We start from the raw sequence: 20,847 nt of genomic DNA on the forward strand, positions 1-20,847 counted from the left end.
ATAGAAAAAAACCAAAGTCATTCATTTCCATTGCTTTGATGCGTAAATTCAAATCGTTGCCCGGCCCTATAAATGAAGGGAAAGAAAAAAAAGCCAATCGGACGCCCTCTGAATGCAAAAACACAGGGAGGGAAACCATATCCAGGAAAAGAAAAAGAGTTGCGCGAGCATGAGAGTTCATAAGTGTTGGGTATCCGCTGTCGCTGGTCGTCAAGTCGGGAAGACTGTGAGAGGGGAAACACAGAAGAATGGGAAAAGAAAGGATGAGGCGAGAAGGGTGGTGGGGGAGAATGGAAAGGAGGATGGATGTCTTTCTTCTTCTTCTTCTTCTTCTTCTTTCTTTTTTCTTGAGTAAAGATCATGGGTGAGCTCAATTCTCGCGGTCCGAAGAATTTTCCACGAGCCATTCCAGTACACTTTCGTAGCAGAGCACGAATTGACTCAGATTCTGGACCATACTGGGCCGCTGAGTGCGAAAGTCTTCAACGGTTTTGACGATCAGGTCTAGACTGGAGTCAGTCAGAGCTTGCTTCTGCGAGCCGCTCTGACGCTGTCTCTTCATGATGTCTAACACACTGTCCACAGTGCAAAAGGTACCGGTACGGCCACAGCCTGCGCTACAGTGCACCAAGATCGGTCGCTGGCCTTCCGGTTCCGCCTCGTTTTCGCCGAACCGAGATGGGCTGGTGGCCCGGATCACTTTGTTGCATTGCTCAATGAGGTTCAGCAGGTGTGACGGTTGTGAAGTGGTACCAAAGTCAGGCCAATAGGGATATTGAAGTTGCGTGATGTCACGGATGGGTTGGAAGGGGAAAGAGGTGTGGTAGAGGCTGAAGTGTCGGACGATGATGATGGGGTTCTCGTTTGACTCGTCCAGTTTCTTGGGGAGCTCCTTGGATCCCGGGGGCGCCTTGGCGGTGAGGTCGATCGATTGACTCTTGTCATTGACCGGTATGAAGCGCTCCGAATAGGTCTTGACCTTCAAGGGACCGTAGTCGCCCGACTTCCAGTACGGGTGGCATTTCACCTGGCCTCGCTCGACCTCGGCGGTCAAGGAGACGAGCAGACGGACATCTTGCTCCCAGACTACACGCCAAAAGTCCTATGAATGATATGCGAGTCAGCGAGAGGAAAAGCGCAGGATCATCACCCAGGGTGGGAGACCATGATGAGTACGTACATTAAAGGTGTCGGGTACCGGTGCCTGGGTCGCAATGTACCGTCGGTTGCTGAGCTCGGCCTGGATGTGGTTGGCGTTGACGTAGTCGCAGCCACCGCTGGGAACGTCTTCGAGACGGACGCGGGAGTGGTCAAAGGGGTAAATGTCGTTGTAGCGATTTTTGCTGCCTTGCTCGATGCCGGCCACGCGATATTTCTTCGCATCTTCTCCGCCGGATGCCGAATTGCCCTCGTAGGTCAACGCTTGCTTCATTCGTTCCAACTCCTTCTTCTCCAGATCCAGGAATTTCTCAGACACGGCGTGACCCCGGTTTTTCGCATCAGAAGCCTCCCGTAGCCATTGAGGCAGCTTCTGTCTTTGCCGATCCGTCATCCCGTCGGGCAATTTGAGGGGAATTTGGCCGACTCCTCCCATCAGGTCCATGTTTTGTCGGATGTTGCCAAAGAACGGGTTCGCCGCCGACGAGCTATTCGGCAAGGCACAGCCTCCAACCACCGGCGCGATCGATTGCAGGTTGATGCTCATCGGCGAGCGTTGCTTCTTCCTCGGAGACGGACCCGCCATCGGGGCTGGCGGTCGGTGGACGAGGTGCGGGGCTTGTGTGGAAAAGGCCTTGAACCCTCCCCGCAGGATCAGGCCCTGCCCATCCCAGTTCTCGGCCTCGAACTTGCTGATCACGTGCATCAAGGGTAGCGCGTCCTTGACATCGGCCGCGGCGGAGTCATAGACGACGATCGTATCACAGGTGCGCCATGTCGCGAATTTGCGCTTATCCTCCTCGTTGGTGAACGTATTCTCCAGTTTCTGGGTGTCAAAGGAACGCCGCTTGAGTAACGTGGTCGGAATACAGAGATTGAGAGACCCGGTAATGTTGGATTGAGAAAAGTGCGCATACGGCCGCACATCGAGGAACAGGACCTTTTTGTTCGGGACGTTGATGAGCTCTGCACAGCGCTCCGACGTGACCCACCTTGAGGCGATGGCGGCTGCTTCCTCTGTTTGATGTCAGTCTCTCGTTCAATCTTGGTGTATCCCGCTCTGGACACATGTGAAGCGTAGACCCCCGCCGGGGGGCCTCTCCGTCTCTTATCTCTCTTTGATCGCGAGGGGCTTTCTCCCGAGACGAAGCCAGACTCACCTTGTGATGCCGCAACGGAACTCTGTCTCGGCTTAAAACTGAATTGAGGGGCCGCTCCCTGCATGGAGCCGATCGATGATCCGCCCAAGGCTAGAGACGGAGGGTCCTTGGACCATGTACGAGTGTCTGGTGCATCCCCACTCGTCGTGTAGTTCTGTAACGTCGACCCACGCCAGCCCTTTCCCTCTTCGGGCTCGGCTTTTAAGATGGTGGAAAGACCTGCGGAGGCCGACTCGGGCGAGGAGAGATGCAGCTTGGGGCTCACATGAGAAGACGAAAAGGAGGCCCAGGTCTTTTGGCCCTGCGATCCCGAATTGGAGCCCGGATGATTGTTGGGTCGGTCGACCGTGATGCCAAAGTAATTAGGGCTGGAACGCTCGGATCCCGACTGCACGCTGGTCTGCGAGGGCGACAAGCCCGAGTGACTCCCATGAAAGCCTTGACCGCTTCGACTGGGCGCATTTTGCACCCACGGGGATGGGGGGGTTCGCCCAGGACCGGTCATGATCACGTTGGATTCTTTCTCGACTTTGGAGTCGGCTTGAAGTCGGGCAGGGACCCTGTTTTTTTCTTTCTTCTTCTTCTTCTTCTTCTTCTTCTTCTTCTTCTTCTTCTTCTTCTTCTTCTTCTTCTGCGTGTCTTTCGACCCACCGGATCACAGTGCGGGATATTTTGTTCGCCGGAAACAACGAGATCACTCGACTCGACTCGTCACGAGGATTATTTCGCTCACTCTCCGCGCGATGTTCACTGATGCCACTAGGGACGGAAAGGGGTGGGAATCGAGACACCCTTCCCCCCAAAAAAGAGTCCGGGAGAATGACAGACCAGACGTGAGATCGACTGCTCTTGACAGAGGAGGATGGGTCGAACAGGCGATCTGAAGTCTAACGTCTGAAGTCTGAAACGGATGGTGCAGGGTCTGACGACCAAAGCGAGGCGCCACGACGTGCACACCTTGTCACCTACAGAGCTTCGACGCGACTGACGTATGGCGTCGCAATAGGAGAATGCGCACTGCCGTCCAGCAGTAGTGAAAGACAAAGGCTTAGCTGAAAAGGGGCAGAGGCAAAAAAAAAAAAAAAAAAAAGAAGTGGACGGGTCCAGCCCGGGCTCGACTGGTGTGGTTGCTTTTCAGTTGAGGGCCAACGACGTTTGGGTCAAACCGATGACGGAGGAATTGGGGTGCATCAGAGAAAGAGACCATCCACACGGAGATTTCACGAGGGTCATTACAAGTCCGACCTCATTCCCACATGATTAATAATAACAAGAGGTGGCACCGTGCAAGCGTGCAATCGTGAGTGATGATAAGGTGGGGGAGGGGATTGCGTCTTTGGTCGTTTGATTCGGGTGGTTCTTGTTTCCTCGTGGTAATTTCGGAAACCTTCGTACGATGTCGAGGGTTGAAGGGGGCAGAAAGTGAGGGCGCTGGGCACTGGGCACTGGGCAGAGAGGGAGTGGAAGGGTGGAAGGGTGGAAGGGTGGAAGGGTTCAAGGTTGACTACGAGACTCCACCACCAGCATTTACTCTTTACTATTTAGCTCTGTGTCTGGATGAGTATAGTGCGAGATTGTCAATGCTTGACCCGGTTCCTCTCGCGTTCTACACCAACAAAAGGGTCGGACCTTGTACGAGTGTCGGTGTCCATGTGACTATGTGTATATGGCTGTATCGACTGCTCAGAAATCGAGCCTGCGAACAGAAAGAGGGGGGAAGAAAAAAAAACGGGAGAAACAGCAAAGAATGGGTCGTGGAGGGCCGGTGACGTTAGTGTGGGGGGGGGGCCATCGCGTGAAGGGGGGAAAGGCACGGATGATGTATGGCGAGTCTGGAAACTTGGGTCGACCCTCGGCTCGGCCTAGACCCTCTCTTCCCTCTCTTCCCTCTCTTCCCTCTCTTCCCTCTCTTCCCTCTCTTCCCTCTCTTCCCTCTCTTCCCTCTCTTCCCTCTTTCTTGAGTTCCTTTCTTCTCCGGTCACACTCGGAGCCATTGAAATCCCCGATCCAAATCACCCTTGTGGCCCCTCCGAGACGGAGGAGAAGACTGACTAGCTAGTAGGTACGAAGGTAGTTCGGGTCAATAATGATCTGCTAGTCACAATAGGTATCCTTGCCGCCAGCCAAGCTTACCTGCAGGCCGATCAATCAAACCTAATGGGCCATGTTTAAATTGAATCGTCAGTACTGAGTATCGATGATCCGCAAGGTAAATGTCGACTTTAGTATGGAAGCCTATCTATCCTTGTTGACAATGTGATTGATGCGCAGACTACTAAGTACAATACATACTACATATTTACCTTGCGCACCACATCCCACGTAGATGGATATGTCTCAATTTATGGACTGAACACTCAACAGTGTGCCTGAACATTTTCCGGGGACCGCTCGGGAAAAAAATGAGATTCTTCATTGCAGTCCTCTCCAAGCAGTTACTAAGTAGTTTGGAACGTAAGTACTGTATCACGGTATCACTCTGTAGTTTCATGTTATGAGTTCGTCTGCACTCTGTACTGCATCTCATACTGAAGGTATACTTGTCTACACTCTAAAAACCTCACCTCCGGTATAAGTGCATCGGGGATTCGCAGATGCTGCCCAAATATTACTCAATTATCCCTCCGCCGCAAACACTAAACTCCAAAAGATCTCCCTCAACAAGAAATCCCTGGTCGACCGCAACCGCCAGGATCCCGACACGGCGGTCGTGTGAGAGGGAAGAAAAACGCCCCCTGGTCATCGTCCTGCCCGTGGAACCATCTAGACGAGCATCGCAACCCGCAAGAATGTCATCGTCAGGCGACTGAGACGGAAGGGGGTTGAGCGTCCCGACGGGTTGGTTGTCGTATAGACTTCTGTTCTAAGGTACCAGGAGGGATAGAGTAGACGACTAGAGACTAACTTACGATGGCACATGTGGGACGATGTACTGCGAGACTGCTCGTAGTACTGGAGCCGGTGGAAGGGCTGAAATAATGATGTCTTCTTACCATGGAGTCGCAACCCAACCTCGTCAGAGCATCTCAAGGAGGCGGAACGCCAAGGAGAGCGAGAGGAGTCGCAGAAGCTCTCCACTCCAAAGCTCAACGACATCGTCACGCAGCTCGCCTCTCCTCCACATGATCTCATCGGGGGAACATTGAACTCGCACAACCCTTGAACCCACACGTCCGTGCCAACCACCCGCTAGCGAACACTACGAACGGTGATCTTCCACCGGCGTCTTTCTCCACTTTTAATGATGACTGTCATGGGTCTTATCTGATGTACGATGGGGAAGAAAAACGACGTTCGGGGCCAATCCATGGAAACACAAGACGTCGATTCAAGCGTATAGGATGATGGGAGATGATACGACACATGAACTTTCAGCACAGGCCGAAGATGGTGGTACGAAGCCATGCGCCCAACGTTCACAGTTCCGTGGGAGGGTGGCAGTCTGTCAGTCTGTCAGCCGAGGGCCCGGTCCCGAGCCTCCCGCCATGCGGTACAATCTGGGTGTTGTCCCGTGTTGAGGGCACAACTGAACAATGTACATTGTGCATGAGGTACTGACGTACAACAGGGAGAGCCCAGTCGCCCAGTCCAGCTCTGCCCCAAGCTACAAGGGGTATGAGATAGGATTGGCCCAAAGCGTCAAGGGGAGCTTTCTCCCTGCTCTACCCAGAAGACGCTGACAGAGCTAAAGACGAACCATCCAGTCGCGGCTACGGGACTGCGGCCGGAACAACGGCTCAACGCGGAAGCGATTCTCATGAGTCGATGCGCGGCCGTCGCACAACTGCTGCAGTCAACACATAAAAATGTCGCTCTGAGGAACAGACGTGGGCGGATCCGGCGGCGATCCAAAAGATCAGTTCTCTTCACTCCACTGGTTCATCAAGAACTCAGCCCAACTCGCAGAGGAGCGACCTCGGTTGCGAAAGTGGATAGATGGTTCTCGAAAGTCATCAAGTCATCGGGCGATCGGGTTGCCACACAAGCTGGTCACAGTCGGCCGTCGGGCTCACCCTCGAATCGCTTTACTCGCTTTTGTTCCCAGTTGTCCAAGTCCTTCGCCATCAGTCGCTGCAGCAAAGATTAGCAAATCATTTTCGTGTAGGTGCGCCTCAAATGCACGAGTCACTCCTGCGTGACACTAAAAGAGAGAGATAGAGAGAGAGAGAGAGAGAGAGAAAAAGAAAGAGAGAGAAACTCACGTAGTACTCCTCGCGCTCGTCACCAATAACGCGACGACGAGGATTGCGCTTAATTCCTTCCTCTCCGTCGGGCCCCTTCAAACCGAGTTCAAAAGCCTCCTCTTTGCTCACTTGTTGGACCTTGCGGTCATATCGCTCATAGCGAAGGGCAGCCGCAGGGGTGAGAACGAAGGATCCGGCAACGATGACAGCAATAAAAGGTAGTCCGAAGAGAAGGAATGGGTATCGGGTCAGCCGAGCTCGATAGAGAGCACCCAGACGCTCCCCCAAGGATGAGGATGCGGTGGTCGCTCGTCGGAAAGTCTTGGATTGGAACGTAGGCATTTCGGTGATTTGTGCAATATCTCGCGTATGATACAGTCCTGTCGCGTGTGTAATGTAAATGTGTACAGCTGGGTTGCGCCGTCGAAATTGGCGAGGATTGTTGCGAATCGTGGGTCTGAAAGTGTTTGGCCAGGTGAGGGCTACAATGCAACAAGTTGATCGGAGGATTGTTTTCCCGGGATACCGGAAGTGAAGTGTTTTGGACCGCGCATTGCATGGAGCTTGATCAGAGGTAGACCGCATTTTCCTCTAAGCTGGACTTTGTCGGTCCTCAAGTCGCGACAATCTTGATTGCAGCTTCTCGGCGGATTTTTCTTGGGCTGAGAATCCGTTCGTCCGATTCTTTCAGAGCTTTTTCACAAGCTCGAAAGTGGTGAGCACCCTCGGGTTTTCTCCTCTCTACTACACGCCAAAGGCGGAGCAACCTCAACCCACCTGGTCGCTTATCACGAAAAAAATAATCCTTCGTCAATTGGAGAGAACAGCTTCTCATTAAGCTGCTCATTCAACTATGGCCTCCAATACAGGCTCTCTCTTTGGAGGAGCATCCGGCCTTGGCTCGGCAATGAACAAACCTAGTCTCTTTGGATCTACCAACACCGCGACAAGTGCCTTTGGTACCACGCCTGCCGCACCAGCCCAGACGACGCAGACAAGCTCACTATTCGGTCAGAGCCAGGCGCAGCCTCAGTCCACGGCTCAATCTTCGTTGTTTGGCCAGCCTCCGGCACAGGCTCAACCCACCACTCAATCCTCGTTATTCGGTCAGAGCCAAGCGCCCGCGCAGCAACCTGCTCAATCCTCCCTGCTCGGTCAGCCTCAACAGCAAGCTAACGGCGCACAAGCTTCTGGTCCAGCGGCGGCGCAAGCAACCCAGCCAGCATTCTTCAAGAGTCTCCTTGAACGTGGCAAGAAGCGACCCTTATCTGCGGCCGTGCAAGGAAGCAACTTTGAAGATGTCCCGAATCTTCAATTGGGCCTGGACGATATTCGCAGAAAGGCCAGAGAGCTTGGATCTGGTGGGAGCAAGGATCCTCTACAGCCGGGTGTGACTAAGAAGGCGTAGGTTTACCAAATTACCCATTCGGGTGTACGACGCTTCAATGACTACAAGAACTAACCGACTGCCTTTCCATCTAGTCATTACCTTCTGGCTTCGTCCGGTATTTCCCCCGGACAGGCTTTGCGAGACCTGAGATCGCTTGATCCCCAAGCTTCTGTGGCTCCAGTCCGAGAGGCAGATACATTCGACCCCGATAACCAACGATTTTTGCGAAACATCCAACAGCGAGGTCGGCAGGTGATGATCAATGAGAGTCTCTCCCGCGCTCAGCGTGACTTTGACGCGTTCCTCGAGGACAAGCTCGATATGGACTGGGAGGAGCAGCGTCAAAAGATCTTCCAGCACTTTGGACTTGAGAAGGACGCAGGTAGTGGCGAGGAGCTCAAGTCAACAGTGCGCGGTGCTTTTGGTCGCTCGGCGAGACAGTCCAAGGCTCCTGGCGGTCCTGCTGCCTCGCGCAGGAGTATTTATGGCCGCTCGGGCTTGGACAAGTCTGTCATTGGGACTCCTGGAGCTGGCCTGGCCAGTCGCCAGTTGTTCGAGCCTCCTACCGAGCGCGCCGAAGGAGCTTCACCTTCCTCGCCTGATTCTCGCTTCTTGCGGGAAAAGATGGGCTGTTACGCCGAAAAGGTTCAAGACTTGAACTTTGCTCGACTACAGGGCAAGACATACCCCGTTTTGGGTCAGTTCATGGAAGTTGAGATGTCGTCAGGCGGAGATGTAAGACCTTCGGAACAATCTATCATTCGTTCGCATGCGCAAGGCTCTGACTCATTGTTACAGGTTCCTCAACAGTTGATTTCAGCATATCGGGCACTTATCAACATCGTCCAAGAGAGCCCAGGTATCACGGACAAGAGCGACCCCCGCGCAGTCAGGGAACGACAATTTGCATCCGAGTACCTGGACGAGTCCCCCAAATCTCGTAGCTCCATTAAGCTGAAAAACAAGATCCTTCAGGGCACACGGACTTATCTGGAGAAAGCCTTCTACAGCGAAGTGGAAAATGCCATTGCCAAGAACCCCCGTGAAGCCCAGCTGGGTGGCATTCCTAGCACCATCAACAAAATCCGAGCTTACATTCGTCTTCGCGCTGCTAGAAAAGATCTGGCTCCAGATGGTACCGAGCTGCAGACGGTCGATGATGATTACTGCTGGATCCTGATCTTCTACCTGCTGCGCTGTGGTTTCGTTGAAGAGGCGGCGAGCTACGCGGCCTCAAATCAAAGCTTCCGATCACTTGATCAAAAGTTTGTGACATACGTGACATCTTACGCGCGTGATAGGCGTCTTTCGCGAGAGAATCAGCAGAAGATCAATGGCGAGTTCCAACAACGATCGCGAAATGCGCCCGAGAACACCGTTGATCCTTACCGTATGGCCTGCTACAAGATTATCGGTCGCTGTGACTTGTCCCGTCGTCGTCTGGAAGGGATCAATCAGAGCGTCGAGGATTGGATGTGGCTCCAATTCAGCCTCGCGCGGGAAGACGACCGCGCCGAGGAGGTCGCGGGTGACATCTTTGGACTGGAGGATATTCAAACAGACATCGCGGAAATTGGCCAGAGAGTCTTCAACAAGAACAACGCTCAAGACTCACCGGGCGGGTACGGTACTTTCTTCTTGCTACAGATCTTGGGCGGCATGTTCGAACAAGCTGTGGCCTATCTGGGCACTTTTGCTCCCGTGACTGCGGTTCATTTTGCTGTCGCATTAGCTTACTACGGCCTGTTGCGCGTCTCGGACTTTTACACTTCTGGCGAGGAAATTTGTGAGTGCTACTTCCCTTTCGCAGAATCGCACTCCGAGCCCAACTTTTCAATCGTCTTGAAACTAACATCTTTCTTTTTTTTTTTTTTTCAACTTCCGCAGTGTCATTCTCGGTGAAGCAATATCCTCAGATCAACTTTGGTTATCTGATCACTCAGTACACCCGGGAATTCCGAACGGGCTATGTCGAGGCCGCCGTTGACTACTTCACTCTGATCTGCCTGAATGCAGATCTCGGCGGGAATCTTGGCAAATCTCAGGCATCAGTCTGCCACGAAGCCCTTCGTGAGTTTATCCTCGAGACCAGGGACTTTGCCAAGCTGTTGGGCGACATTCGCGACGATGGCACCCGCATCAAGGGTATTATTGAGCAGCGCCTTGCATTGATCAACCTCTCCGATCAGGAGGACTTCCTGAAAAATATTACGGTGCAGGCCGCTGGTGTGGCAGATGACAAGGGCTTGATCACCGATGCAGTTCTGTTGTACCACCTCGCGGAAAACTACGATCGCGTCATTGACATCATCAACCGTGCCTTGTCCGACGCCATCGCTATGGACTTGGGAGCAAGCATGCCTAAGCTGCAGCCTCTCCGCCCACGAGTGCAAGAGGGACAGTCTGGACCCGCCGATCCCGGTAGCAGCCTGAGCTTGACCGCCGTTGAAGATCCCGTTGAGTTGGGTAGGACCATGATCGGCCTCTACGATGGGAAGCCGATGTACTACGAAAAGATCCGGCCTATCAACCGTGATTCGTGCGGCCTCCTGCTCCGTATGCTAACGGCCAAGTACGAGGTTGAAGCTGGACGATGGGCCCCCGCTCTTGATGTAAGATTCTCCCTCTCTCTTCATTCCTCGCGTTCGGGAGTCCGCTTTCTGTCGAAATATGCTTACGCCTTTGTTCACCACAGTGCATCAACGCCTTGAACATCCTGCCTCTGCAGGCGCAAGGTCAAATCCAGAACATCCGCAGCGCAGCTCAAAACTTCTCATCTCTTCCCGAGATGATCTCTCGAAATGTCGGACATGTCATCATGTGGAGCATCACATGTATCGGCAACGAGCGACATCGCCAGACGAGCGGTCCCTACGAGACTGACATGCACCAAGGCTTCGCAGACCAACTATTGCAAATGGCCAAGGATCTCATGATCTTCTCCGGTATGGTCAAGTATAAGCTTCCTCCCAGGGTGTATGAAGCTCTTGCCCGGGCTGGCGCGGAGATCGGTGCATACTAGGGGTGCTGCTATTGGTAATCTCTTTCTCGGCGGATGCTGCAGATGTCCAGTGCGGATTCCCATGAGTCGTCTAGATAGCTTTTTTGAAAAACTTAATGAAGATGATATGGTCATATCAGTGAGGACTGGTGGTTCCCGCATGGCATCATGTTCTGCCAAGCTGTGTCGATCGCATTTCTACTCGGACCCTCTTAGTCCATGCTGATCCTCCTCAAATTAGCGGTGTTTACGGTCAGTATGAGTGTTTCTAAGATTTGCGCCAAAGTGACTGTGTCACATTACACGATCTAGAATACTGTAGGACGCAACTTTGAAAGTGTGGGCGCAAGCAGACCCGAACCACCGTGCGAGACATTTCAGTTCTATTCACTTCATGTCATAGTGCGCAGCGCGCGCGTTGCCTCTTTTACGGACGCCGAGCTCTCGAGATTAGGTGTATGTTCGACAAGAAATACATGTAAATTGGGGAGCTTTCGTCAGGAGATTTCGATGTTCTGTAGTCTTGGCTTACGCTGTCTTTGTCTTCGTGTATGTGAAAGAAGAGAGACGTGAAACACCCACTTTTTAAGGGTCCAAAGAAAGTTAAAAAGTGTTTAAGAAATTGTCTATATCATGATCCACTGCATACCCATGGTAGGAATGCAAGGTTCGAGGTCGGCGCGGTCTTCCCGAGACTGCGGAACCTTTCCTGGACGAAATAGCACCTCAGAGGCTCAGACAATCTCCGCTCAGCTTCCCGCTAAGATTGTACGTCCTGCGAACTTGTCTCGCTGCAACTGAATGCCCCAGTTTAATGGGCCATCGTTCATCAGATTTGAACATGGTTCAGACGCCTTGAACGTGGAAGGCCGGGTCCTAGTCACTGGCGCTGGAAAATGTCGTCGCCAATACCGCCTCCGAACAACGACTGATTGATCTTTGAAAACCACCCGGTTCGGGGCTGGATCTCCCCCTGTACAGTGGGCTGCCAGACACACGTTGATAGCACACGCGGAACACACAATGGAGTCAACATCCGGTGTTCCTCGTGAGATCCGCGCAGATGATCGTCTGCATCAAGCTGAGCAAGAGACTGAGCGACACTTCGGTGACACGTCCACGCAAGATGAGGTGCACGAAAACTCCCCGGCTGATGATGTCCGTTCTTCGCGGCGAAGTATGTCCACCGCGTTGGCAGTAGAACAACAAGATCCACCTGAAGCCAGTGAGGTCGGAGCATCATCAAGTCGCGCTGTTAATGGGGAACAGAATAGCGCGTCCGTGGATTTCTCCGGTCAATCTTCCCAGAGCTTGTTCGACAATCCGCCAAATCTGGCTCGGGTTCGCAAAATCCTCTTTGAATGTCAGGATTCAATTGAGATCACGTTGCGGGAATTCGAAACATACTGGCCATTTGTTGACAATGTCTGGGTGAAACAGAAAACCAACGCCAGCAGAGGGGGCTACTATCTCACAGAGTATTACATGTGTCGGCTTCGGCGCCCGACGCATCGCTCGTCTGAGACTCGTCCACTACCGGAAGGAAAAAGGCCACGCAACAGGCGCGCTCGAGAGGGCGGACTATGCAATGTCCAGATCAAAGTCGTTCGCGTGTCGGGGGCATATCCAATGGTCAAGATTATGCGGACCCCGGGGAGTGAAAGTGCACATTCTCATGACCTGGATTGTATTGACCGATTGAAACGCAACTCCGGACTGATGGAGTTTGCGCGCAGAGAGTCCACAAAGGGATTTTTGCCTTCTTCGATATTCACCAAATTCAAGGAAGAGCCGGCGAAACTGATTGACGCCGGGGGTCGCTTTTTGACCGTGACGGATGTGCGGAATGTCTCGGCCAAATGGCGCACCCAGAACCCGGATATCGAATTGATTCCTCATGAAGGGTACGAGCTGGTCAAGGGCCAGGGAATAGTCAAATCGGCAAGTGATGCTGCCAGTACGACAGTGGGGGGATCATCGACAGGAGCAGCAGCAGCGACAACAACGACAACAACGACAACAACGACAGCAGCACACTTGCCGCCCGATACGCTTTCGTTCCCATCCTTTCCACTGGAATTTCTGCAGTCATATTTGCCCAAAACTTCAAAACGCCGTGAATTCCCTCACGTCACCTTATCGTATGCTTCATCAATGGATTCCAAGCTCTCCCTCTTGCCGGGTATGCAGACAGTGTTGTCGGGTCCCGAAGCAAAGCTCATGACCCATTATCTTCGGTCCCGTCACGATGCCATTCTTGTCGGGGTTGGAACTGTACTCGCGGACAATCCTGGCTTGAACTGCCGTCTCGAAGGCGCCGGAGGATTCGGGGGCCTGGGCCGGATGTGGCAGCCTCGCCCCATCGTTATCGATCCTATGGCTCGATGGCCTATCCACCCTGGCTGTCGCATGCTTCGAGCAGCCGTTGAGGGAAAAGGAAAAGCACCCTGGGTTGTCGTCACACCCGGCGCTCAAATCGATCCTCAGCGGCTGATGATGTTGAAGAGTTACGGTGGGGACTTTCTTCGCATCGTGGAATATAATCAAAACTGGCGACTACGCTGGGAAGCCGTCCTTCGCGCTCTGGCATCTGAGGGTATCAAGAGTGTGATGATTGAGGGTGGCGGCACTATATTGAGTCAGCTTCTCAATTCCGAATATTCCGAGTTGATTGATTCAATGGTCGTCACGGTTGCACCAACTTATCTGGGCCGTGGTGGAGTCAGTGTCAGCCCTGATTCCAAGTTGGATCCGGATGGCAAGCCCAATGCTGCTTTGAACCCACGAGAAGTCACTTGGACGCCGATGGGCCAGAATGTGATCATGTGCGGAAAGATTCGCCAGCCTGAAGCCCAACAACAAGCAGGTGGCTCAGCTTTAACATGAGCCCGGAAAACTATGAAAGGTGTGGTTTGCGAGACAAAGCGAATGTTCTTGACTCAAACACTGAGACGCTCGAGAGACGTCTAAGCGAATGATTCAGAACTGGGTCTACCGGTGAAGGAGATGAAGCCGAAATCTATAAAGAGGGACCGAACATGGATATAGATGATTGTCGCCCAATTATCGAGAGGAGTGTAAAATTAGAGGGAATCCTTCAAGATGAGCACTGTTGTCAGCTACGGTCTGAGGGCCTTATAGTGGGAACCATTCACTATGTAAGATGTACATTGTTGAAGAGTCCATCGAAAAACACCTCTGAGGTGTAGAATTAGCTGTCTTGTCTCTGCTGAAGGCACTTCGTGTCGTTTGGGGTGTAACTCTCATGTTACTTTCTCGCGGGATAAGGTGGCGCAAATAAACAAAGATACCGTTTAGTGACCCAAAAAGTAAGAGTAAACAAAGCATACGAGCTCACTTCCTATTCGAGTAATGCGACCCAAACATCGATGCCTACTCGTGAACATCATCAAACAAGCAAACAATCGCGACATCCTGCCTTGACGCGTGCATCTGCCACTATACACATTACTATTGTTCTGGCGATTGTTTGGGGGGTGCCTGAGCTGTTGCGGGTGCCTTGGAAAACCCTCCCCCGGGGGGGAATGCCGCCTCTAAAATTCCTACTATTTAAATGCGCCCACGTTCCCACGGCCTCACTTTTCGCTTCTTTTTTTCCCCCTCTCTCCACCGGTCTTTGTTCGTTCGATTGACAGCTCATTAGTCACTTCTCACTTGACACTCTTTCGAACCTCACTTGACTTACTTCTACCTCTTTCTCTTCACCTTCTTTCTCGCCTTCCTCCTCATTTCGCTCTTCGCTCTCCTTCGCGCCTCTTTCTCTTCCGCCTTCCTCCTTTCCTCTTTCGCTTCCCTTGTCTCTTGCGGTCCAAACAATGGCCCCTAAGAAGAACGCGGAAGCCGGCCCTTCCAAGGCCACCAACAAAGCGGCCACGGCCAAGGCGACTGGTCGTGGTCGCCCCAAGAAAACCGACGCTGCGCCTGCCGCGCCTGCCGCCAAGGTCACCAAGACTGCGGCGACGAAGGTCACCACCAAGGTGACCAAGTCCACCAAGGCGAGCGCTCCTGCCGCCAAACCCACGAAGACCCCCGCCGCGACCACCACCAAGGGAAAGGGCAAGGCCGCCGCGACCACCACCGCCACCACCAAGACCAAGAAGGCCACAACCACGGCCAGCGCATCAAAGAAGCGCAAGGCCGAAGATGACAACGATGAGGATGTGTCGCCCGCCGAGGAAGACAAGACCCGGCAGATCAAGAAGCCTCGCGTCGTTCGCGAGCCCAAGCCCAAGGTGGTCAAGCCCAAGCGCGTTCTACCCAAGGTCGTCATCAACGACGTCCCCAAGGCGCGCCTGAACGTCTTTGTCTGTGGTGAGGGAAGCTCCGGTGAGCTTGGTCTGGGTGCCGCGAAGAACGCGATTGACGTGAAGCGGCCCCGCCTCAATAAGCTTTTGGACGCCGAGGAAGTGGGCGTCGTCCAGATCGCCGTGGGTGGCATGCACTGCGTGGCACTCACACACGACAACAAGATCTTGACCTGGGGCGTCAATGATCAAGGCGCGTTGGGTCGCGACACGGCCTGGGACGGCGGTTACAAGGAGATGAAGGAGGATGCAGAGAGCGGCTCCGACTCAGATGATTCCGACGACGACAGTGGTCTCAACCCCAATGAGTCCACGCCTACCGCGATCCCCTCCAGCTCCTTCCCCGAGGAGAGCGTCTTTGTTGCCGTTGCCGCCGCCGACAGCGCGAGCTTTGCTTTGACCGATGACGGTCAGGTCTTCGGTTGGGGAACATTCCGAGTAAGTTTTTCCTCCTATGGCTGCTACAGCATTCCATTAGCAACTTACATTCAGTCAAGTTCATCACTAATCATTAATTCTTTCGTCTTTATTATTAGAGCAACGACGGAGTGTTGGGTTTCGATCCAGAGCACCGGATTCAGACCACTCCCATCCTGATCCCCGGCTTGAAGAAGATCAAGCAACTCGCCTGCGGTGCCAACCACGTCCTGGCCCTGACCGATCGCGGTGCCGTCTTGTCCTGGGGTTCCGGCCAGCAAAGCCAGCTGGGTCGTCGCATTGTTGAGCGCAACAAGCTCCACGGTCTTCAGCCCCGCGAGTTCGGCCTGCGCAAGGACATCGTCCACATTGGCTCCGGCTCCTACCACTCCTTCGCCGTTCACGCCAACGGCACGGTCTACGCTTGGGGCCTTAACAGTTTCGGTGCGACCGCCATCCGCGACAATGCTGGCGAAGATGAGGCTGTCGTCAATCATCCTACGCGCGTCGAGTCTCTTTCCAACCAAAAGATCACCCAGCTTTGTGGCGGCGCCCACCACTCCATTGCTCGCACTGAGGATGGTAAATGCCTTGTTTGGGGACGCACTGATGGCCACCAAAGCGGTATCAAAGTCGACTCCCTTCCCGACGACTCGACTATCAAGGATGACCGTGATCGCCCTCGCATCCTGATTGAGCCCACCCAAGTCCCTGGCATCGAAGCTGCTGTTGTTGCCGCTGCCTCTGATCATTCCTTGGCAATCGACGTAAATGGTCGCGCCTGGTCCTGGGGTTTCTCGGCCACCTACCAGACTGGACAAGGCACCTCCGACGACATCGAAGTCGCCACCATGATCGACAACACTGCCACTCGTGATCGCAAACTGAATTGGGCTGGTGCCGGTGGTCAGTTCTCAGTCTTCACCGATCTCGCCTGAATGTGAACAATGTGTTGCCTGTCCTTGGGTCTTGACTGCGCCATGTATTCAATAGTTCTTTTTGATTCTTTAGTTTTTCTGCCTTTTCCGCAGCCCATTGTTTTCTCTTGGTTCCATTCGGCTGCCTTCCTGCCTCTCCGACGCATTAATAGGGACTGAGTTTGTCTGGAGATTTGTCTTGGCATGATACGACTATTTGCTTTTCACTTGCAGCATTGATGATACCAAGATACGAGTTTACTGCAGCAATCTGCAGCGGGCTGTGGATCATTGGAAGTTTGAGTTTAAGGAAGGTAAACTGTTTAACGTTCAACATTGGAGGCCATCAACATGAAAGTTGCATTTGGCCCCCATTCTGAGTTAAGTTCCTGAATACAGTCTTTGGTTTACCTTCCTCATGTGTTGAGATTGTGTTTGTCTCTGGTTTGTGAGACCAAGAGTGAGCGGAGTGAACTATTCCAGCTTGATTATGAGCAGCTCAAACGCAGATTTGAATTCGTTGTCAAAAAATATTTTGCATGCCTCGGTCTCATCGGCATTTCGCCTCAAGCCTCAATGTGGCATGGGTGAATCGTCTTCCTACTGATCAATGCGCATGGGATTGCCAACTACTGTGCTCTTCAAGTGGTCATACAAGCCCATGGGCGATAGTAACATGAAAGCCAAATTGATAACTCGCTCAATCCTCGCTTGTTTCAGTCGCTTTGCCGTCAATTCATTATTATCAGATATAGTGATTAGGTCCATGCAACGGACGTCAAAGTCCCATCTCATTCATCGCTTCGTACTCGGCATCAAAGTCATCCATGTGCGCAACGGCGGCCCTTGATGCAGGCTTAGGCATATCTGCCATAACCTCATCTTGCTCTCTGAGAAGATCCTCAAGATCATCATCATCTGGTTCAACACCTTGCGCGTCAGGCCGGGGAGCCGAAGCGGGTGGACCAGATGTCATTTCTTCGTCCTGCTCTCGGAGGAGATCTTCGAGTTCATCGTCGTCTGGTTGAGGATGACTGACTGGGGGCCTGTTCTCTGCTTCCGGATCTTGCATGAAGAGGTCTCCATCGTTTGTTGACTCCGTTTGTTTGGAACCAGCAGTTTGCTTCTCTTTGTTGTCTCGCTTATTTGGCTCGGTCGATGATCGACTAGGGTTCTCGGTATTGGTTCTGTCGTAGAAGGGTTTCGGCTTTTCTTCCTCGATCCACTCTTTTCTCATGGTTTGGATGCGCTTCGTGTGGCCCAGCTTTTCAATAATAGCCAGGCCGTCTGCAAATTTCGCGCGTGGAAAGAGGTCGTCAAGCCATAATTGATAGAAGTTCAACAATCGTTCAGCATCTTGGAACTATGGGTATGGTATTAGGGGCAGTTAGCGAGCCGTTCTCTCATAGGCAAGGTTCTCTCATCATGGTGCACAAGTAGCTAACCTCATACCCTTTGCCCTTGAATCTAAGCTTCTGTTTGGCAGTGCGACGGAGTTTAGGGATTCCTGGTTGTGAAAGGAGACTGTACAAGGTATTAGTCTTCAGCTTCATGGAGTTACTGGGTTCAAGCTGGGTGGCCCATCGTACCGAGCCTCGTCGAGCTTTGGATTTGGTCTCCGCTGTTTTGTAACTTTGACTTCCTCGTCGAGACCAAGACCCAAAGACGTGGGATCGTTAGTCGTAGGTTTTGAGCCACTTGCTGTGGTGGTCGTATCTGGGCGGTCTTTGAAGATATCGTCGAGGCCGACGTCGTAGTCGAACAGATCATCGATGCTTGCTTCACCTTGAGCCATCTCATTTGTGGCGTCCATAGTGATACGATATATTCCGGTTTCGCCTCAATGTGAGAATTAGTTGTCTTGGGTCTTCAACTGTCTTTAATTAAAGGTCACCGAATCAATCTCCCAAAAAGACGCGTCTGGACGCGCGAAGTCACTCTGCGATTGCAATTGGCTGCGGTGGATGCTGTGCTGCCCGCTCTGCGCTAGCCCCAAAGCGGACTAGTGGACAACCTCCGTCCAACTTCCGAACTTCGAACTTCGACTCTGCACAACAATACCCACTAAACGGCATCATGGCTTCCGACCACAGCGCTGTCGTTGTGCCTCCTAAGCAGGTGGCCACGGATTACCCTGTGCGTGTGAAGATCTCTCATACAATTTGAATGTTGCATCCCAAGCTGACCCGTGTTCTCTGCCCCGCAGTTGATTGATTCCGACCCGTACGATATCCGATGCTTCCCCCGGATGTGACCAATTGTACCAAAGCTCACTACTGCTGAATGTCTAGGCATATGCGCCGAGTCTTCCGATATGCCCGACGTGAAGATTATGCTGTCGCTGGAGCTACCGGTGCTATCTCCCCCATTGCTTTCTGGGTCATGGAGCGAGTGAGCCCGTCGCATGTTGGCCGTGGTGGCTTCCCTCCTGTCATGCGCTTGGCTACTGCCATTGGCTTCATCGGCGGTCTCCACGTTCTTTACCAGCGCTCATGCAGTATGTGGAACCGATCAATGTCCTTTTGTTGGAGTCATTGGACCCCATGAGTAACTAACCCTTGACCAATAGACCGTTTCTACGGCTTCACCGAGAACAGCCGTGAAGTCGACATGGATATGCGCGAGATGGTTGACAAGGTCAAGAAGGGCGAGCCCCTGTACGGCACATCTGGCATGTCCTCTTATCTCCAGGGTGTGGCTGCTCGTAACTCGCGTTACTCCGGGCTGTTCGTTCATGTCCTGCCCTGGTTCAACATTGTCAACCACGACCAGGTAAGCTTCTCTCAGTGCTGTCATTTTCATGGCGAGGGCTATAGGCCACAAACGATTCCCTTTTTGTTTGAACTAACTTTTGCATCAGCACGGCGTCGACACTGCGAAGTACTACCAGCAAGCAGAGCGGGAATTGGAGGCCGAGCGTTTGAGCAGGGCTTGATTGGGCACTGAACATTCACGAGTTGCTCAATTTTTGTATACATATCCCGCTGCGAGCTGTTCACATTTTTTGATTCTTTTACCAAGGCGCAATTCCCAATTAAAATACTTCATTTGTTCTTCGTCAATCATTCCCAGCTGGGTGAACGCATGCAAGGCACAATTCATTAAATCCCGACAACCAAGGCTCCTCAGCGTGCGCAAGCGCAAATCGCGGCATTCGCCTATGTTTGGAAGTTTCACTGGGAGCTGGGCAGTACTTCGACCCCATTGGTAGCCGTGATTTCGCGTACTTGATCAAAGGCAGTGTTCAGTTCGCGGTGCTTCTTTGCCCGAGGGACGGGTGCTGGCAAGTTCAATACATGTCAGTTGTTTGCGCTCGCTTTTATCAAGATGCAACTTCAACTTGTGTCGAGTACACTTACCTTTGGTGTTCTCTTGAATGTAGAACCGACGGAGAAGCATGATGGCTTCCTTCTGGAATAATCCACCATACACGGGGTAGGCGGAATCTATCGAACGACTGCTCGTTGATCAGAAAGGTTCGGCCTCATCATTCAAATTTGAGGCTAGTCATGTACCACTTACTCGGCATGAATTGTCAGGACACCCCCCGTGCCTCCGAATCGATCGTTGGCACAACCAAAGTATACGCTTCGGATACGATACTGCCTCAGCGCCGATGCACACATGATGCAGGGTTCGACAGTTACGTAAAGATCAGTCGACTGGAGCGCGGATTTGGGGAAGCTCTGTAGAAATTCCGCAATAGCCAGGAACTCGGCGTGACGGGTACCCTGCCATGAAATCTTAGCATGAGGGGGTTTCCAGGAAGTCGAGGTGCGGCGCTTCAAAGAGTTCTTCGCGTGTAGTAGAGGAGATACAATTAATCGGGCATGGCTATGATGTGAGAGTCGCACATACATTCATTGAGCGATTGGTATCATTCATGCCTCGGCCCACGATCTTGTCATTGTGGACCAGGACACATCCCACAGGAGTCTCGCCGTGCTCTAGAGCTTTCTCTCCCTACATAAATCAGTAAGCTGAGAACGAATCTTGCAACACAACGCTAGGTCATCGAAGAATACCATATCAAGGGCCGCTTTCATCCACTGGGCATGCTTCGAGTTCTCAGACACCGCTGGAGTGATTTCAATTTCGGAGAAGGCCTCGTCCATAGTGCCGGTCTGCTCTCGATGCGTGTGATAGGAGCTGAGAGTGCGAAACCACAATGACTTACAAACAGCCAAAATTTAAGTCAGGGACTAGGACCACAGTTGATCCAGTAGTACAGTACCTGACAATTGAGACTGTAGGCGTGTCAGAGCTCTGGGTGAGACACTGTCAAGGCCACTCTT

The 20,847-nt window shown here is 52.7% G+C and overlaps 8 protein-coding genes across 8 annotated transcripts; 4 read left to right on the forward strand and 4 right to left on the reverse strand.

Annotated features, from left to right (window-relative positions):
• Window positions 1-370: 370 nt before the first annotated feature.
• On the reverse strand, window positions 371-2,823 carry ptpA (uncharacterized protein; the record flags this gene model as incomplete). Its single annotated transcript, XM_056936471.1, has 3 exons — window positions 371-1,102; window positions 1,181-2,175; window positions 2,319-2,823. 3 exons carry the CDS (start codon window positions 2,821-2,823, stop codon window positions 371-373), a joined length of 2,232 nt encoding a protein of 743 aa, XP_056788406.1.
• Window positions 2,824-6,308: 3,485 nt separating this feature from the next.
• Window positions 6,309-6,844, reverse strand: N7539_006871 (cytochrome c oxidase assembly protein COX16; the record flags this gene model as incomplete). Its single annotated transcript, XM_056936472.1, has 2 exons — window positions 6,309-6,389; window positions 6,521-6,844. 2 exons carry the CDS (start codon window positions 6,842-6,844, stop codon window positions 6,309-6,311), a joined length of 405 nt encoding a protein of 134 aa, XP_056788407.1.
• A 511-nt stretch (window positions 6,845-7,355) lies between these two features.
• nic96 (linker nucleoporin NIC96) lies at window positions 7,356-10,914 on the forward strand (the record flags this gene model as incomplete). Its single annotated transcript, XM_056936473.1, has 5 exons — window positions 7,356-7,906; window positions 7,985-8,627; window positions 8,691-9,678; window positions 9,780-10,504; window positions 10,588-10,914. 5 exons carry the CDS (start codon window positions 7,356-7,358, stop codon window positions 10,912-10,914), a joined length of 3,234 nt encoding a protein of 1,077 aa, XP_056788408.1.
• A 1,002-nt stretch (window positions 10,915-11,916) lies between these two features.
• On the forward strand, window positions 11,917-13,779 carry N7539_006873 (RibD family protein; the record flags this gene model as incomplete). Its single annotated transcript, XM_056936474.1, has 1 exon — window positions 11,917-13,779. The coding sequence occupies one exon, from the start codon at window positions 11,917-11,919 to the stop codon at window positions 13,777-13,779; it is 1,863 nt and encodes a 620-aa protein (XP_056788409.1).
• Window positions 13,780-14,729: 950 nt separating this feature from the next.
• On the forward strand, window positions 14,730-16,573 carry N7539_006874 (RCC1 domain-containing protein; the record flags this gene model as incomplete). The annotated part of the gene is made up of 2 exons (XM_056936475.1): window positions 14,730-15,656; window positions 15,755-16,573. 2 exons carry the CDS (start codon window positions 14,730-14,732, stop codon window positions 16,571-16,573), a joined length of 1,746 nt encoding a protein of 581 aa, XP_056788410.1.
• Window positions 16,574-17,330: 757 nt separating this feature from the next.
• Window positions 17,331-18,365, reverse strand: N7539_006875 (Chromosome segregation in meiosis protein 3; the record flags this gene model as incomplete). The annotated part of the gene is made up of 3 exons (XM_056936476.1): window positions 17,331-17,915; window positions 17,998-18,076; window positions 18,142-18,365. The coding sequence occupies 3 exons, from the start codon at window positions 18,363-18,365 to the stop codon at window positions 17,331-17,333; spliced, it is 888 nt and encodes a 295-aa protein (XP_056788411.1).
• Window positions 18,366-18,628: 263 nt separating this feature from the next.
• N7539_006876 (putative NADH-ubiquinone oxidoreductase 21 kDa subunit) lies at window positions 18,629-19,487 on the forward strand (the record flags this gene model as incomplete). Its single annotated transcript, XM_056936477.1, has 5 exons — window positions 18,629-18,688; window positions 18,759-18,775; window positions 18,844-19,049; window positions 19,122-19,324; window positions 19,413-19,487. 5 exons carry the CDS (start codon window positions 18,629-18,631, stop codon window positions 19,485-19,487), a joined length of 561 nt encoding a protein of 186 aa, XP_056788412.1.
• A 238-nt stretch (window positions 19,488-19,725) lies between these two features.
• Window positions 19,726-20,667, reverse strand: N7539_006877 (nucleoside deaminase; the record flags this gene model as incomplete). The annotated part of the gene is made up of 5 exons (XM_056936478.1): window positions 19,726-19,832; window positions 19,912-20,009; window positions 20,075-20,346; window positions 20,411-20,515; window positions 20,578-20,667. The coding sequence occupies 5 exons, from the start codon at window positions 20,665-20,667 to the stop codon at window positions 19,726-19,728; spliced, it is 672 nt and encodes a 223-aa protein (XP_056788413.1).
• Between the last annotated feature and the right edge of the window lie 180 nt (window positions 20,668-20,847).

Source organism: Penicillium diatomitis (assembly GCF_028827545.1).
Source record: "Penicillium diatomitis strain IBT 30728 chromosome Unknown utg000009l_segment0_segment0, whole genome shotgun sequence".
In the NCBI taxonomy this organism is placed as follows: Eukaryota; Fungi; Ascomycota; class Eurotiomycetes; order Eurotiales; family Aspergillaceae; genus Penicillium; species Penicillium diatomitis.